The sequence below is a fragment of the Oncorhynchus kisutch genome, linkage group LG3 (assembly GCF_002021735.2).
Source record: "Oncorhynchus kisutch isolate 150728-3 linkage group LG3, Okis_V2, whole genome shotgun sequence".
Lineage (NCBI taxonomy): Eukaryota > Metazoa > Chordata > Actinopteri > Salmoniformes > Salmonidae > Oncorhynchus > Oncorhynchus kisutch.
Window position 1 is genome coordinate 32,726,857 of NC_034176.2, and position 18,397 is coordinate 32,745,253.

The 18,397-nt window shown below is 44.0% G+C and overlaps 1 protein-coding gene across 2 annotated transcripts in view; it reads left to right on the forward strand.

The window, feature by feature from the left end:
- The first annotated feature begins 1,465 nt into the window (after positions 1 to 1,465).
- serinc5 (serine incorporator 5) overlaps positions 1,466 to 18,397 on the forward strand; it is a 50,169-nt gene continuing 33,237 nt past the window's right edge. The window contains exon 1 of one of the 2 annotated variants that reach the window (XM_031804476.1): positions 1,466 to 1,700. In XM_031804476.1, the coding sequence (XP_031660336.1) occupies positions 1,674 to 1,700 (27 nt within the window). In that variant the 5' untranslated portion in view covers positions 1,466 to 1,673. The remainder of the gene's footprint in view (positions 1,701 to 18,397) is intronic. The other variant, XM_031804477.1, reaches the window with a different exon arrangement.

Here is an 18,397-nt window from a genome sequence, read left to right on the forward strand (position 1 = left end):
CACAACCTGACAAGTGAGAGCAGATCTCATGACAGACTTAGTCTCTCGTCAAACTCTGGGCAGTCAGCACTCCATAGAGGTTGAGAGAGGAGACTACCTTTTAGCTGTCCCCTGTCCAGTTGTGTCAGAACAGAGCATGTCAAAAGCTGCCATCCTCTACACCTGTACTGTAGTGAGGCCCTTATTGCCTTTCACCCATCAAATGCTGTTGGATCAGTGATTGTTATCTCAATGAAAAGGAAGGAAGGACATCTTATTGGAGTATTGGAGCAGGAATCAGTCCAGACAGACCTCTGTCATTTGGATCATGGGGCTCAGGGTTGAGGTGAGGGCAATGATGCCCCACAATACAATACAGCACTGGAACAGCAGAGCAGGGACACAATGGCCTTGTGTGGCGGCCGAGCCTGGAGAAATGACAGGGTCCAGTGTGTGTGTGAATGGATGGTGTGTGTGTGACGGCGGCGTCAGATGACACACACAGCAGTTGTACACAAGAGGCCAGTTATCAGCTCACACTGTGATAGCAGAATCACTCCAAGAATGGTTATGAGCGCCATTGTTAAGCCCCACATCGCTCATTCTGTGAGAGAATGCGAGACAGAATGAGAGAATGCACGTTTGACTCAAGATCAAATGCCTGCTCCCTTATCTGACTTTGACTTCAATATCACATGATATTGGTTCTCGGCATCACATGATATGAAAATAAATATTAATATTATGCTAAATTAAATAAACGCCCAGGCTTCCCTGTCCCATATTACTCACAAGGACAGAGTAGGAAAAGGCTGCCTGTGTGAGTGAGCTCAGATATGCCATTCTGTATCCATGTGAAGGTCATTTTAGTCCACACAAACGCACCCACACTGAGTGAAAAAAAAACAGCCCCTCTAAACATTCCTCCCTGTATCTTGTTTGCCTTTCTCTGTGGAAATGAAAGAGAGAAAATATAAAAGTTTGAGAAGATGAGGTCAGTGTCATCAACCAGGTTCCGGCTAATAGACAAGTTGTTGAAGCTGAGACCTGAGATTTCCTTGTCTGTCACTATGGTGACTACAGTGATAGTCTCACTATGGAACATTATGAAAAGCCAACGCCAGAAAGAGTAACACTTCTGTAACAAAGACACACAACGTGACAGACACATTAATAACAGACGCGCACGCGCAAACACACACGGTTTATTCAAAAGGATTTCACTGTGACTGTAGGACATTTCTAATCCCTAATATAACAGTTTATTGACCAACTGTCATGAACGGAATCTATATGAACCTAGAACAATGTGACTAAAACGGAAGTGAGAAATAAATTAAATGTGTCATTGTCACAGTATCTTCTTTTGTCGTATTAACTGTTTATAACGCTTCATAGTGATTTATTACACAGTACCTCTACATTTTACTTGCTTTGAGTCACGCTCTAGTGACTCAAAGGTTAAATAGTGGCTTTTGTCTGTGCAATGAGTGGTTCAGCTGCTGCCTGTAGCAAGTAACGCCATCACGGTAAAAACAGTGGGAGGAGAGAGGGGGAGAGAACGAGAGAGACGGGGAAGACTGGGTCACACGTACTGTCCCCACGGTCTTTTAAAGTAGATCTCTACAAGAGAACGTCCGGAACTGGAAAAGTGGGCTACATTCTGAAAGGGTATTTTTGACCACCGTAACAAGATGTGTACCCCGCGCTGTATAGGGCAGGTGAGTAATAATAAGCAAGTGTGTTCACTGATGTCGGAATATTAGTTGGCACGTTCATGTAAAAATCTCCGGCACCAGCTAATATTATAGCTAGCTATCCCTGTTTTGCTAATAATTTAAACTCCAGCATAATGTGTAGTTTACATTTGATGGACAATGTCGACATGTAGTGGTTTTTGTTTTATTCTTAATTTCAATGTGTATTGAAGGTTGAAATTAATTTCTGTATTTTATTAAATGTGTGTGTGTGTATATGTGTCTTCCAACGGTTGGCTAAAAGCTCATTTAGCTAGCTATTCCTTGCTGATGACAACTCGAAGATAATTTAGCCAGACAGCTTCCAAAAATGTATACAAAGTAACGTTAGCGCACAATGCATCTACAAAGCTGTTGTGATTCGTATCAGAAGCGAGTCTGTAACATTTGTGTAAACTGGCAAAAATGTTACTGGTGTTAGCAATGTCAGTTCGACTGTAAACAATGTATTATAATATTGTTGCACTGTTTATCATGCGGTGACACAATTTTTGGTTCAGTGCCTAAATTTGCCGCTCAGGCTACCTCTACAAACATAGTCTAGCCTTTGTGTTCGGCTTGGTCCAATTCGTTTTTTGAATTGATCTCACAGTTTTCCAGTGACGTAATGCTCTGTGGTTCTGATGGCTTTGGCAGATCTCTTCTTTCCCAGTTTAATGATATGTGTCCGCTTGACTAGCAGTACTGAGTTTAATTCAATATACAATGCGATCTTCGTATTCTGATAGCAGAAGTCGCGCCTAAGTGTCAAGTGTAGACATGACCCTTGGGACGTCCCTACCCCAAATCCTAACCTTAACCCCTAACCTTAACCCTACATTTAACCGTTACCTTAACCACCATAGGAGTTACAGTTAGGGTTGGGATTTAGGGTAGAGATGTCCCAAGAATCGTGTCTACACTTGACAAATACATGCAGCTTCTGCTATCAGAATAAAATTCGACATACCAATTAGGATCTAAAAATACTTGAAACAGTTATAGAACCCATTGCCCTTTATGGTTGTGAGGCCTGGGGTCCGCTCACAAACCAAGAATTCACAAAATGGGACAAGCATCAAATTGAGACTGGATGCAGAATTCTTCAAAAATATCCTCTGTGTACAATGTAAAACACCAAGTAATGCATGCAGAGCGGAATTAGGCCGATACCCGCTAATTATGAAAATTCAGAAAAGAGACGTTAAACTCTACAACCAGCTAAAAGGAAGCGATTCCCAAGCCTTCCATAACAAAGCCATCACCTACAGAGAAATTAACCTGGAGAAGAGCCCCATAAGCTAGCTGGTCCTGGGGCTCTGTTCACAAACACAAACAGACCCAGCCCCAGGACAGCAACACTTAGACCCAACCAAATCATGAGAAAGGAAAAAGATAATTACTTGACACATTGGAAATCATTTACAAGAAAAAAACAGAGCAAACCAGAATGCTATTTGGCCCTAAACAGAGAGTACACAGTGGCAGAATACCTGACCACAGTGACTGATCCAAAATTAAGGAAATCGTTGACTATGTACAGACTCAGTGAGCATAGCCTTGCTATTGAGAAAGGCCCCCAAAGGCAGACCTGGCATGGAAAAGAAGACAGGCTATGTGCACACTGCCCACAAAATGAGATGGAAACTGAGCTGCACTTCCTAACTTCCGGCCAAATGTATGACCATATTAGAGACACATAGATCCCTCAGATTACACAGACCCACAAAGAATTTGAAACAAATCCAATTTTGATAAACTCCCATATCTATTCGGTGAAATATCACAGTGTGCAATATTCATGACCTGTTGCCACAAGAGGAGGTCAACCAGTGAAGAACAAACAGCATTATGTTTATTTGTTATTATGTTTATTTTTTCCCCCTTTTGTACTTGAACTATTTGCACATCATTACAACACTGTATATAGACATAATATGACATTTTAAATGGCTTTATTCATTTGGAACTTTTGTAAGTGTAATGTTTACTGTTTATTTTTTTATTGCTTATTTCACTTTTGTTTATGATCTATGTCACTTTCTTTGGCAATGTAAACATGTTTCCCATGCCAATAAAGGCCCTTAAATTGTAATAGAAAATTGAATTGTGTTCAGATCTGGCTGACCCCTTCAGGAGGTGGTCAGGGATGCATTGTGTGCGGGTTTCTCCTCAGTCTGGACTCTATCAGGCTACTGAAAGCACATACAGTAGGCGACATCATCCGCACTTCGCCCACAAGTCTTCATAAAATATGTGTTTTGGGAGCGAGAGGCACCTTTTTTCCATTAAACATTGGAGGAAATGCGTTCCTAGCCGTTGAGGAACGTGTTTGCTGGCTACATAAATGCTAGGCAGCTAGCTTATTAGGAAAACTATTTTTTGTTTGGCTAGAGTTATGCTAACCTTTTTGCAATCCCTTCAGTTGGCTAGCTACAGAGGCTAGCTGGCTAGTTAGCTACAGCAGTTGGCTACTGCCATCAAGTTGTTGTTTTGTTATTATCAGATTTATACTCGCATACTGGCATTTATATATAGCGCGGGAAAAGGGAATCCGGACACTCCATGATCAGAATACAAAAGCTGCATTAGCTGCCAAGTCTAGACACGATACCCTTGAACTGAACTGTTGGTTAAGGGCTTGTACCTAAGCATTTCACGGGGAAGTCTACACTTGTTGTTTTCGGCGCATGTGGCAAATAAAGTTTGATTTGATTATCCTAGGTGAAGACGCATGACGTGATCAGAATACAAAAGCTGCATGAACTGTCAAGTCTAGAGACGGCTACTTGGGGATGATATGGCCAAGCCATTAGGTGATGAGCAGAGCTTCTATGGCTGAAAAGACTACGGGGTAGTTTACTCATAGGTTTCTAGTGTCAAACCAACCAATCAAAAGACCACTAACACATAGTTAAACATGACTTCATGTTGAGATATTTGAGGAAAATATATCATCCAAGCAGGGATACAGAAAACGTATATTTCCCATGGAATAGACCTAGTTCTTGGCATTGTTCCATTAAGGAGGAGTGGATCATGGGCCAGGGCTGATCCTAACTGCCTGCTAGTCTAACCACACGGAATAGTTTCTCCTCCAGATGAATTTAATTACAGGGACACATCCCTTATCCAGTGCAGTCAGGGCCATCCCTTCAGCCCATTCAATGGAGAAAGGAATCAAAGGAAACGAGGGGTGGTGTGTCTGTGGCTGAGATTTGCAGGAAATTAAGCACAAACACTTTAGTCAAAATTGTCCTGCTGTACAGGCCATATGCTAATCCGGTCACAGACCCCTACCTGTCAACGTGTGTGTGTATTTGTGTTTGTTTTGACAGTGTGTGTATACGTTTGTGTGTGTCTTACTTGTGTGTGTGTGTGTGGTCTGCGGGTGGTCTGTTCATTTCCTCCTTGGTTGAATGTGGGGGGGCTGGCTGTTTTGGATTCGATTAGTATTGGAGAGAAACGGACCAGAGCTTGACAGAATAGGGACAGAAACAGTGGTGTAGATGGACGCGAAGAGAAGTAGTCTGGGACAGGAGAGTCTGGACCAGGGAGGTGTCTCTGATAGGTGCAGCCGTAACTCTGACCTACGTTGGAAACATAACGTTATGGTGACAAACACAGCAGTGAGAGGTAGGGACACACTGTAGTCACACACTGACTCAGCATACACCTGCCTTGCAGTACTAGTCTGGCAGACACACACACCTGCAGCTGACTAACATAAACATCCAGTAGATGTCTGTCACTCCGGGCTTGCCACAGTGCCACATGGCCCCACTCTGCATTCAGACACAGATCCCAGGCCTGCTGGGCAGTTTAGCCCATAATAGTAGGGCTTTGGGCAAAGAGATCTGACCCTGGAACAGTGACAGAAGGTTTCCTTCTGAACCAACGTGGCTAAGTAAACAAAGCCATAGTGTATATATGCATAGTCAGTCTCATAGACTGTCTTCATGTTTAGGAAACAACACGTGTAGTGATTATGATGAAGTGTCCTTTCAAAACCCCTCTGCCTGTGAGCACAGACGAATACAGGCTTCCGTAGGAGGAGGGGACTTGAGCTGAGCCCTCAATCAAACCCCAGGATAATGTGGTCTTTGATTGGCTTGGCCTGTACCAGGTATAGCCATTAGAAGACTAGAGTTTGGTTCAGGCTACGATGAGAGCATAATTGTGGTTGGGAGTAGGACTATGTCTGGAGCTAGTTGTTCTGCTCTAGTTTAGTGTGTGTTTATGTTTGGATGTTTATTTAGCCTGTACCCGGATGTGCTGAGGGTCTGCATGTAGAGAGGGTAGTATGATGAAACCCAGTGAAATGCCCGTCTGCTTGGTGCTAATGGAAGCGAGAGAGAAAGAGAGATGTAGACACCTGAGCTGAGCCATAAGGGAGACTAGGCATCTACCACCCCACTATCAGATTAGGGGGGTGGGGTGGGGGGGCAATGTAGCAGATTGTTTTTGTCTCCCCACTTTGGTTCTGAAATCACCATCACCCACCAAATCACAATTCACTTGAGCTAGTAATGTATCAATATTTATCGGCAAGGAATATATAGAACAACTTTGGATTTCACCCCCATCTCAAAAACGAATGGTCTTCTCCTCTTGCTTCTGCCATCCAGTGAGCCTCTCTAAAAGTGACCATATACAGTACACTGATTGTTTAAAGCAAAACTACCAAAACCATTGCTGATGGTGAACCTGAACAATCTAAATAATATCTATTGTTCAGCAGGTAGCTTACTTTTTTCCCGTAAACACCATTTTCAACAGTGCATAGATATCAATAACCTAGCAAGTTACATAGTTTGTCACTCAACGAATAAAGCATAATATCACACAAACCATTTTAGTATTTGAACGCTGAAGACGCCGCGCAGATGTGCAAGATCAGGAAAGGTCAAAGATTTTTTTAAATTGGCCTCAGCTTCATGTTGAATCCACTCTTCCACTGTTGGTAGCCGTGGTAATTGTAAAAGTGAGGCCTGCATATGACTGAAGCTCCCTGACCCAGTCTGCCCGAAGCGGTAGGACTTTCTTCCCATTCAGCTTCTGGCATTTAGATCCAAACAATACACTGCCACCACCACCAGTTCTTCTTTTGACGTCAAAGCCCAAATGTATTGTTGCGTTTTTGATAAATGAAGTGTATACTTTTTTTAAATGATCAACTTTTGCATAAATACTGTTTAGATGGAATATCATCAACCTAAGTTGTTCGTTTTGTGGAAATATATTGTGCAACCTTCCCTTGCATATCTGTGAATCGTTACATTCCTTTAAACCGCTGACTCAGCCAGCACTTGACAAGAGATGGTTGCATAATTCATTGGCATACATGTGTTTGATACTTGATATCCATCTCAGATGAAAAAACCTGCTACACATTGAAGTTTGACATGTAACTAGAGGTATTCTATTGTCTATAACACAGTTATTAGCAAGATGCTTTATCTGTGCGGTTGTGTCGGAGGTAAAGGTAAATATGGCTGTGTAGCAGTGTGTTATGACTGGACCACATTCTTCCTCTGTGTACTGTCTGTCCGCCTGTGCCTCTGTGTACTGTCTGTCTGTCTGTCCGCCTGTGCCTCTGTGTACTGTCTGTCTGTCCGCCCGCCTGTGCCTCTGTGGGTCTCTTTTCTTCAGTTTGTTTCTGTCATGGATGCCTCTTGGGTTGCTCAACATTCCCTTTGTCCCTTTCTCTCTCGCTTTCTCTCTTCCTTTATACGCATGTCTTTGTTTAGCGTAACCAGGGGCTGTATTTACCCCGTTAAGGAGTTGGTAAACCTGTATGTGTGATTGTGTGTCCGTGTCAGTGTATAGGAAACAGTTCAGTGTAGAGGTCGACCGTTTAATCGGAATGGCCGATTAATTAGGGCCGATTTCAAGTTTTCATAACAACCGGAAATCTGTATTTTTTGGACACCGATTTGGCCAATTTTTTAAAATGTATTATTATTTTTATTTTTACACCTTTATTTATCCTTTATTTAACTAGGCAAGTCAGTTAAGAACACATTCTTATTTTCAATGGCGGCCTAGGAACGGTAGGTTAACTGCCTTGTTCAGGGGCAGAATGACAGATTTTTACCTTGTCAGCTCAGGGATTCAATCTTGCAAACTTACAGTTAACTAGTTCAACGCTCCAACCACCTGATTACATTGCACTCCACGAGGAGACTGCCTGTTACGGGAATGCAGTAAGCCAAGGTAAGTTGCTAGCTAGCATTAAACTTATCTTATAAAAAACAATCAATCAATCATAATCACTAGTTAACTACACATGGTTGATGATATTACTAGTTTATTTAGCGTGTCCTGCGTTGCATATAATCGATGCGGTGCGTATTCGCGAAAAAGGACTGTCTTTGCTCCAATGTGTACCTAACCATAAACATCAATGCCTTTCTTAAAATCAATACACAAGTATATATTTTTAAACCTGCATATTTAGTTAATATTGCCTGCTAACATGACTCGTTGCGAACGGTGAAGACTATTTCTTCCTAACAAAGACAGCCAACTTCGCCAAACGGGATGATTTAACAAAAGCGCATTTGCGAAAAAAGCACAATCGTTGCATGACTGTACATAACCATAAACATCAATGCCTTTCTTAAAATCAATACACAGAAGTATATATTTTTTAAACCTGCATATTGTGCTAAAAGAAATCCAGGTTAACAGGCAATATTAACCAGGTGAAATTGTATCACTTCTTTTGCATTCATTGCACGCAGAGTCAGTGTATATGCAACAGTTTGGGCTGCCTAATTTGCCAGAATTTTACGTAATTATGACATAACATTGAAGGTTGTGCAATGTAACAGGAATATTTAGACTTAGGGATGCCACCCGTTAGATAAAATAAGGAACGGTTCCGTATTTCACTGAAAGAATAAACGTCTTGTTTTCGAGATGATAGTTTCCGTATTAATTAATGACCTAAGGCTCGTATTTCTGTGTGTTATTATGTTATAATTAAGTCTATGATTTGATAGAGCAGTGTGACTGAGCGGTGGTAGGCACCAGCAGGCTCGTAAGCATTCATTCAAACAGCACTTTAGTGCGTTTTGCCAGCAGCTCTTCGCTGTGCTTCAAGCATTGAGCTGTTTATGACTTCAAGCCTATCAACTCCCGAGATTAGGCTGGTGTAACCAATGTGAAATGGCTAGCTAGTTAGCAAGGTGCGCGCTAATAGCGTTTCAAACGTCACTCGCTCTGAGACTTGGAGTGGTTGTTCCCCTTGCTCTGCATGGGTAACGCTGCTTCGAGGGGGGCTGTTGTCGATGTGTTCCTGGTTCGAGCCCAGGTAGGGGCGAGGAGAGGGACGGAAGCTATACTGTTACACTGGCAATACTAAAGTGCCTATAAGAACATCCAATAATCAAAGGTATATGAAATACAAATCGTATAGAGAGAAATAGTCCTATAATTCCTATAACAACTTCAACCTAAAACTTCTTACCTGGGAATATTGAAGACTCATGTTAAAAGGAACCACCAGCTTTCATATGTTCTCATGTTCTGAGCAAAGAACTTAAACGTAAGCTTTTTTACATGGCACATATTGCACTTTTACTTTCTTCTACAACACTTTGTTTTTGCATTATTTAAACCAAATTGAACATGTTTCATTATTTATTTGAGGCTAAATTGAAATAAGTTTAAATAAGTGTTCATTCAGTATTGTTGTAATTGTCATTATTACAAATATATATACATTTTTAATCGGCCGATTAAGCGGTATCGGCTTTTTTTTTGGCCCTCCAATAATCGCTATTGGTATTGGCATTGAAAAATCATTATCGGTCGACCTCTAGTTCAGTGATACATTTCTGCACTGTGCATGTAGCTGCCTAGCTATAGAGAAAATAGAGCTGCTGTCAGTCAGGGGAGAAAGTGGCACAGGTCAACTCTACTCTATACTACCCCTAGCCCTGGCTCCTAACTCTGTCGGCCCGTGTGTGTGTGTGTCTGTGTGTGTGTCTGTGTAGGCAGGCGTGTGTTTGTGTGTGTGTGCCTCAGCCTTCTGTCTTTGTCTTCCTGGGTTTCTGTATGTGGTCACATCCTCTCTCGTTCTCTCTGCAGACACAAAGCGAGGGAGGGAGAGGGTCATAGCCATGGGAAGTAGTTTAAGGGTGGGGTTGCTGCAAATGTTTTCGCCAAACGGGGATGCTGGCTGGCTTGATGTAACCATAGCATAACTTTACATGTAACTGTTGTGTTCAGATACAGGCCTATCCTGATTTGCCGGTGTTGTGTTCTGCTTATTGTTTCACAGTCTGGGTTTGACCCGTGTGTGTGTGTGTGTGTGCGTGCGTGCATGTGTGTGTGTGTGCGTGCGTGTGTGTGTGTGTGCTCTCCACCCTCTTTTGTTGCTATCTCAGTCCTGTATTGGTATCTCATAGTGTTAGAGATATCCCTCGACCTGGGAACAGCTGTGGGTTTCACACACTCATATGTCTGTTGTTGTTGTGTCAACCTGCTGATTCATTCTTTTTCAAACCCTCAATTTTGTAATGATGTCGAAATGCAGTGTGTACACTGAGCATGCAAAACATTATGAATGCCTGCTCTTTCCAAGACACTGACTGATCAGTTGAAACCTGGTTGATGTCACTTGTTATATATATACAAAAGTATGTGGACAGCCCGTCAAATTAGTGGATTCGGCTATTTCAGCCACACCTATTGCTGACAAGTGTATAAAATCGAGCACACAGCCATGCAATCTCCACAGTCAAACATTGGCAGTAGAACGACCTTACTGAAGAGCTTAGTGACTTTCAATGTGTCACCGTCATAGGATGACATCTTTCTAACAAGTCAGTTCGTCAAGTTTCTGCCCTGGTCAACTGTAAGTGCAGTTGTAAGTGGAAACGTCAAGGAGCAACAACGGCTCAGCTGCAAAGGGGTAGGCCACACAAGCTCACAGAACTGGACCACTGATTGCTGAAGTGTGTAGCGCGTAAAAATCGTCTGTCCTCGGTTGCAACACTCACTACCGAGTTCCAAACTGCCTCTGGAAGCAATGTCAGTGAAATAGGTTTCCATGGACAAGTAGTCGCACACAAGCCTAAGATCACCATGCGCAATGCCAAGTGTCGGCTGGAATGGTGTAAAGCTCACCGCCATTGGACTCTGGAGCAGTGGAACACTTGTCTGGAGTGATGAATCACGCTTCACCATTTGTCAGTCCGACAAATGAATCTGGGTTTGGCGGATGCCAGTAGAACGCTACCTGCCAGAATGCATAGTGACAACTGTAAAGTTTGGTGGAGGAGGAATAATGGTCTGGGGCTGTTTTTCATGATTTGGGCTAGGCCCCTTAGTTCCAGTGAAGGAAAATCTTAACAGTACAGCATGTACAGCAATGACATTCTAGACGATTCTGTGATTCCAACTTTGTGGCAACAGTTTGGGGAAGGCCCTTTCCTGTTTCAGTTTGACAATGCTCCCGTTCACAAAGCAAGGTCCATACAGAAATGTTTTTTCTAGATCGGTGTGGAAGAATTTGATTGGCCTGCATAGAACCCTGACCTCAACCCCATCGAACACCGTTGGGATGAATTGGAACACCGACTGCGAGCCAGACCTAAAGGGCCAACATCAGTCCCCACCCTCACTAATGCCCTTGTGGCTGAATGGAAGCAAGTCCCCGCAGCAATGTTCCAACATCTAGTGGAAAGCCTTCCCAGAAGAGTGGAGGCTGTTATAGCAGCAAAGGGGGGGACCAACTCCATATTAATGCCAATGATTTTGGAATGAGATGTTCTACGAGCAGATGTCCAGATATCTTTGGTCACTTAGTGTATGTACTACACAGAAATGCATAATTATGAATGTCATTCTCTACATGGTGATGTATCCTGAATAGGTACACAATGGTAGAAATATTTAATTTCCACTTTGGCATGTTTGGGTATTATTCTGCACACTGGCTAGTATTCTAATGATCTCCGCCCCAGACAAGACCAAATGTTCCAGATTGGACCAACCGTGTGCCAATTATAGACGTCTATGTTTCAAATGTTTGGACATCACAGCACAGTAGAGTAAAGTTCATTACAGTACAGCACAGTACACTACAGTAGAATTCAGTAATGTACTGTATAATTTAGTTCAATACAGTAAATTATACTGTATTCTACTCTAGTATCCTCTACTGTACTAAACTCTACTCTACTTTTCTTTACTGTACTGTACTGTACTTTGCTATCAAACTTATGAAACAGACGTCTGTGATTGGTTCAGATTTGGACGGACCAAATTTCAACGACCTTTCAACGTCCATGGATGTCCCGTGTCGGTCGGTGCTCAGTGGGTGAGAGGGCTGTTTATCAGTAAATGGAAAGAGAGGGGACTCATTGGTGGCTGTCACTAAGAGCTGGGAGAGGTGACATTAACTGGAGAGAGACAGGGAGAGAGAGAGGAAGGCGTTGTCCAGACAGTTTTCATACTCTTGCTTTGACCACCCCGCAACAGAAAGAAAACCGTTATGAGCTGAACATAACTGTATGTCAGTGGAAGGGAGGACAGTAGCAGGTGACCCAACTGTGGTTTGTCACTACTATGAATTCCCATTATAGCCAATTCAGTTGCAGTCATTCTGTTACAGATTTATTGGTCATTCTGCTACCAATTAGGTAACAGAATGACACATTTTAGTCACTTAATAAGTTATAAACCAAATTGTTATCAGTAAAAACACTATAACTTATTGGTAGGTCTACGTTTACTTCTTATTTCTGTGAGGCGGGGGTGCCCCCCCCAAAGAACATGTAATATATACAGTACCACTCAAAAAGTTTGGACAGGGTTATTTTCTACATTGTATAATAATAGCGAAGACATCAAAACTATAAAATAACACATCATATAGTAACCAAAAAAGTGTTAAACAATTTACCTTGATGACAGATTTGCACGCTGTTGTCTGCTTTTCCTTCCAGCACAGAACCCCCACACATCACACCTCCTCCTCCATGCTTCACGGTGGGAACCACACATGCGGTGATCATCCATTTACCTACTCTGCATCTCACAAAGACATGGCGGTTAGAACCAAAAATCTCAATTTGGGACTCATCAGACCAAAGGACAGATTTCCACCGGTCTAATGTCAATTGCCCGTGTTTCTTGGCCCAAGCAAGTCTCTTCATATTATTGGTGTCCTTTAGTAGGGGTTTCTTTGCAGCAATTCGACCATGAAGGCCTGATTCACGCAGTCTTCTCTGAACAGTTGACGTTGAGATGTGTCTGTTACTAGAACTCTGTGAAGCATTTATTTGGGCTGCAATTTCTGAGGCTGGTAACTCTAATGAACTTATCCTCTGCAGCAGAGTTAACTCTGGGGCTTCCTTTCCTGTGGCGGATCTCATGAGAGCCAGTTTCATCATAGCACTTCATGGTTTTCGCAGCTGCACTTGAGGCCACTTTCCAAGTCCTTGAAATTTTCCAGATTGACTGACCTTCATGTCTTAAAGTAATGACGGACTGTCATTTCCCTTTCCTTATTTGAGCTGTTCTTGTCATAGTATGGACTTGGTCTTTTACCAAATAGGGCTTTCTTATGTATACCAACCCCACCTGGTCACAACACAACTGATTGCCTCAAACGCATTAAGAAGGAAAGGAATTCCACAAATAAACTTTTAACAAGTGTCGTGGAAAATTGCAAGATTATGTTATAATGTTTGTATTGCATTGTAATAGTTGTTACATTCGACAGAATAGAGTACTGTGTGTGTGTTCCACTGATGATGGGCCTCTATGAGATAGCACTGACAGAGGAGATTTACAATGTCTTTGGGTGATAAAACCTAAAGAGCATTCCAGATTGGATGAGGGTAATGGTTCTGTGCTATGAAGTACCAGGAACGAGATTAGAACCTTGTCTGAGGGACCAAACTGAACAATAATTTATAGTGAATGTTATCTGGCTATGGGATCTCCTCAGATCTGTGGATCGTCATGTAAGTTGAGAGGGATGTATTTTTTTTATTTTTTATTTCACCTTTATTTAACCAGGTAGGCTAGTTGAGAACACCTTTATTTAACCAGGTAGGCTAGTTGAGAACACCTTTATTTAACCAGGTAGGCTAGTTGAGAACACCTTTATTTAACCAGGTAGGCTAGTTGAGAACAAGTTCTCATTTGCAACTGCGACCTGGCCAAGATAAAGCATAGCAGTGTGAACAGACAACACAGAGTTACACATGGAGTAAACCATTAACAAGTCAATAACACAGTAGGAAAAAAAGGGGGAGTCTATATACAATGTGTGCAAAAGGCATGAGGAGGTAGGCGAATAATTACAATTTTGCAGATTAACACTGGAGTGATAAATGATCAGATGGTCATGTACAGGTAGAGATATTGGTGTGCAAAAGAGCAGAAAATTAAATAAATAAAAACAGTATGGGGATGAGGTAGGTGAAAATGGGTGGGCTATATACCAATAGACTATGTACAGCTGCAGCGATCGGTTAGCTGCTCAGATAGCTGATGTTTGAAGTTGGTGAGGGAGATAAAAGTCTCCAACTTCAGCGATTTTTGCAATTCGTTCCAGTCACAGGCAGCAGAGTACTGGAACGAAAGGCGGCCAAATGAGGTGTTGGCTTTAGGGATGATCAGTGAGATACACCTGCTGGAGCGCGTGCTACGGATGGGTGTTGCCATCGTGACCAGTGAACTGAGACAAGGCGGAGCTTTACCTAGCATGGACTTGTAGATGACCTGGAGCCAGTGGGTCTGGCGACGAATATGTAGCGAGGGCCAGCCGACTAGAGCATACAAGTCGCAGTGGTGGGTGGTATAAGGTGCTTTAGTGACAAAACGGATGGCACTGTGATAGACTGCATCCAGTTTGCTGAGTAGAGTGTTGGAAGCCATTTTGTAGATGACATCGCCGAAGTCGAGGATCGGTAGGATAGTCAGTTTTACTAGGGTAAGCTTGGCGGCGTGAGTGAAGGAGGCTTTGTTGCGGAATAGAAAGCCGACTCTTGATTTGATTTTCGATTGGAGATGTTTGATATGAGTCTGGAAGGAGAGTTTGCAGTCTAGCCAGACACCTAGGTACTTATAGATGTCCACATATTCAAGGTCGGAACCATCCAGGGTGGTGATGCTGGTCGGGCATGTGGGTGCAGGCAGCGATCGGTTGAAAAGCATGCATTTGGTTTTACTAGTGTTTAAGAGCAGTTGGAGGCCACGGAAGGAGTGTTGTATGGCATTGAAGCTCGTTTGGAGGTTAGATAGCACAGTGTCCAATGACGGGCCGAAAGTATATAGAATGGTGTCGTCTGCGTAGAGGTGTATCAGGGAATCGCTCGCAGCAAGAGCAACATCATTGATATATACAGAGAAAAGAGTCGGCCCGAGAATTGAACCCTGTGGCACCCCCATAGAGACTGCCAGAGGACCGGACAGCATGCCCTCCGATTTGACACACTGAACTCTGTCTGCAAAGTAATTGGTGAACCAGGCAAGGCAGTCATCCGAAAAACCGAGGCTACTGAGTCTGCCGATAAGAATATGGTGATTGACAGAGTCGAAAGCCTTGGCAAGGTCAATGAAGACGGCTGCACAGTACTGTCTTTTATCGATGGCGGTTATGATATCGTTTAGTACCTTGAGTGTGGCTGAGGTGCACCCGTGACCGGCTCGGAAACCAGATTGCACAGCGGAGAAGGTACGGTGGGATTCAAGATGGTCAGTGACCTGTTTGTTGACTTGGCTTTCGAAGACCTTAGATAGGCAGGGCAGGATGGATATAGGTCTGTAACAGTTTGGGTCCAGGGTGTCTCCCCCTTTGAAGAGGGGGATGACTGCGGCAGCTTTCCAGTCCTTGGGGATCTCAGACGATATGAAAGAGAGGTTGAACAGGTTGGTAATAGGGGTTGCGACAATGGCGGCGGATAGTTTCAGAAATAGAGGGTCCAGATTGTCAAGCCCAGCTGATTTGTACGGGTCCAGGTTTTGCAGCTCTTTCAGAACCTGGAGAGGCTTGGGCGGGGAGCTGCGGGGGGGGCGGAGCTGTTGGCCGAGGTTGGAGTAGCCAGGCGGAAGGCATGGCCAGCCGTTGAGAAATGCTTATTGAAGTTTTCGATAATCATGGATTTATCGGTGGTGACCGTGTTACCTAGCCTCAGTGCAGTGGGCAGCTGGGAGGAGGTGCTCTTGTTCTCCATGGACTTCACAGTGTCCCAGAACATTTTGGAGTTGGAGCTACAGGATGCAAACTTCTGCCTGAAGAAGCTGGCCTTTCCTGACTGACTGCGTGTATTGGTTCCTGACTTCCCTGAACAGTTGCATATCACGGGGACTGTTCGATGCTATTGCAGTCCGCCACAGGATGTTTTTGTGCTGGTCGAGGGCAGTCAGGTCTGGAGAGAACCAAGGGCTGTATCTGTTCTTAGTTCTGCATTTTTTGAACGGAGCATGCTTATCTAAAATGGTGAGGAAGTTACTTTTAAAGAATGACCAGGCATCCTCAACTGACGGGATGAGGTCAATGTCCTTCCAGGATACCCGGGCCAGGTCGATTAGAAAGGCCTGCTCACAGAAGTGTTTTAGGGAGCGTTTGACAGTGATGAGGGGTGGTCGTTTGACTGCGGCTCCGTAGCGGATACAGGCAATGAGGCAGTGATCGCTGAGATCCTGGTTGAAGACAGCGGAGGTGTATTTGGAGGGCCAGTTGGTCAGGATGACGTCTATGAGGGTGCCCTTGTTTACAGAGTTAGGGTTGTACCTGGTGGGTTCCTTGATGATTTGTGTGAGATTGAGGGCATCTAGCTTAGATTGTAGGACTGCCGGGGTGTTAAGCATATCCCAGTTTAGGTCACCTAACAGAACAAACTCTGAAGCTAGATGGGGGGCGATCAATTCACAAATGGTGTCCAGGGCACAGCTGGGAGCTGAGGGGGGTCGGTAGCAGGCGGCAACAGTGAGAGACTTATTTCTGGAGAGAGTCATTTTCAAAATTAGTAGTTCGAACTGTTTGGGTATGGCCTTGGAAAGTATGACATTACTTTGCAGGCTATCTCTGTAGTAGACTGCAACTCCTCCCCCTTTGGCAGTTCTATCTTGACGGAAGATGTTATAGTTGGGTATGGAAATCTCTGAATTTTTGGTGGCCTTCCTGAGCCAGGATTCAGACACAGCAAGGACATCAGGGTTAGCAGAGTGTGCTAAAGCAGTGAGTAAAACAAACTTAGGGAGGAGGCTTCTGATGTTGACATGCATGAAACCAAGGCTTTTTCGATCACAGAAGTCAACAAATGAGGGTGCCTGGGCACATGCAGGGCCTGGGTTTACCTCCACATCACCCGCGGAACAGAGAAGGAGTAGTATGAGGGTGCGGCTAAAGGCTATCAAAACTGGTCGCCTAGAGCGTTGGGGACAGAGAATAAGAGGAGCAGGTTTCTGGGCATGGTAGAATATATTCAGGGCATAATGCGCAGACAGGGGTATGGTGGGGTGCGGGTACAGCGGAGGTAAGCCCAGGCACTGGGTGATGATGAGAGAGGTTGTATCTCTGGACATGCTGGTTGTAATGGGTGAGGTCACCGCATGTGTGGGAGGTGGGACAAAGGAGTTATCAGGGGTGTGAAGGGTGGAACTAGGGGCTCCATTGTGAACTAAAACAATGATAACTAACCTGAACAACAGTATACAAGGCATATTGACATTTGAGAGAGACATACAGCGAGGCATACAGTAATCACAGGTGTTGAATTGGGAAAGCTAGCTAAAACAGTAGGTGAGACAACAACAGCTAGTCAGCTAGCACAACAACAGCAGGTAAAATGGCGTTGACTAGGCAACGGGGCCAACAGATAAAACATCAAGCAGAATGGAGTACCGTGATAAATGGACAGTCCAGCGTGCATCAGCTATGTAGCCAAGAGATCAGTGTCCAGGGGGCAGCGGTGGATGGGGCAGGGAAGCTGGACTGGCGAGTGTTATCCAGGTTAAAGAAAAACTAACAATGACTAGATAGCTTGTAGCTAGTTAGCTGGTTAGCTTCTGGAGGTTCTTGAGTGTGTTCTAAAAATTAAAAATAATAGCGATTCCGTATCACATTGGGTGAGGCAGGTTTCCGGAAGGTATAAACAAATCAAAAATCAAAAAGAGATAGAAAGTAAATATGGGTCCAGTGAGTGTTTGGGGAGCGGCGATTCAGACGGTTAGCAGGCCTGTGCTAACAAGCTAACATTTCGTAGGCCCGGGCTAAACAAGGTAGCAGTTAGCGGACCGGAGCTAGACAAGCTAGCAGTTAGCAGGCCGAATTAGCAAGCAGGGAGATAGCGAGGGCTAGAGAGTTAGCCTTTGGGGGACGTCGCGATGGGGTGAGTCTGTTTATTCCTCTTCATGCGGTGACATCGATAGACCGGTCGTGGGCCCGGGTATTGTAGCCCAGGAGTATGCTACGGTGGTAGCACAGGTGCGCTGGCCGGGCTAGCTTCAAGCTAAGTGGGTGGAAACGCTAGCCAGGAGTAATCATCCGGGGTTGCGGTTTAGCTAGATAGCTAGTTGTGAAGATCCAGCTGAAAAATGTTCCGTTTGCGGTGGGAATCCGGGGATGAATCCGGGGATGAAAAATAAATAGGTCTGTTATGCTCTGGTTAGAGTCGCGTTGTTCGAACTGGCGAGAGCTTTCCGAGCTAAAG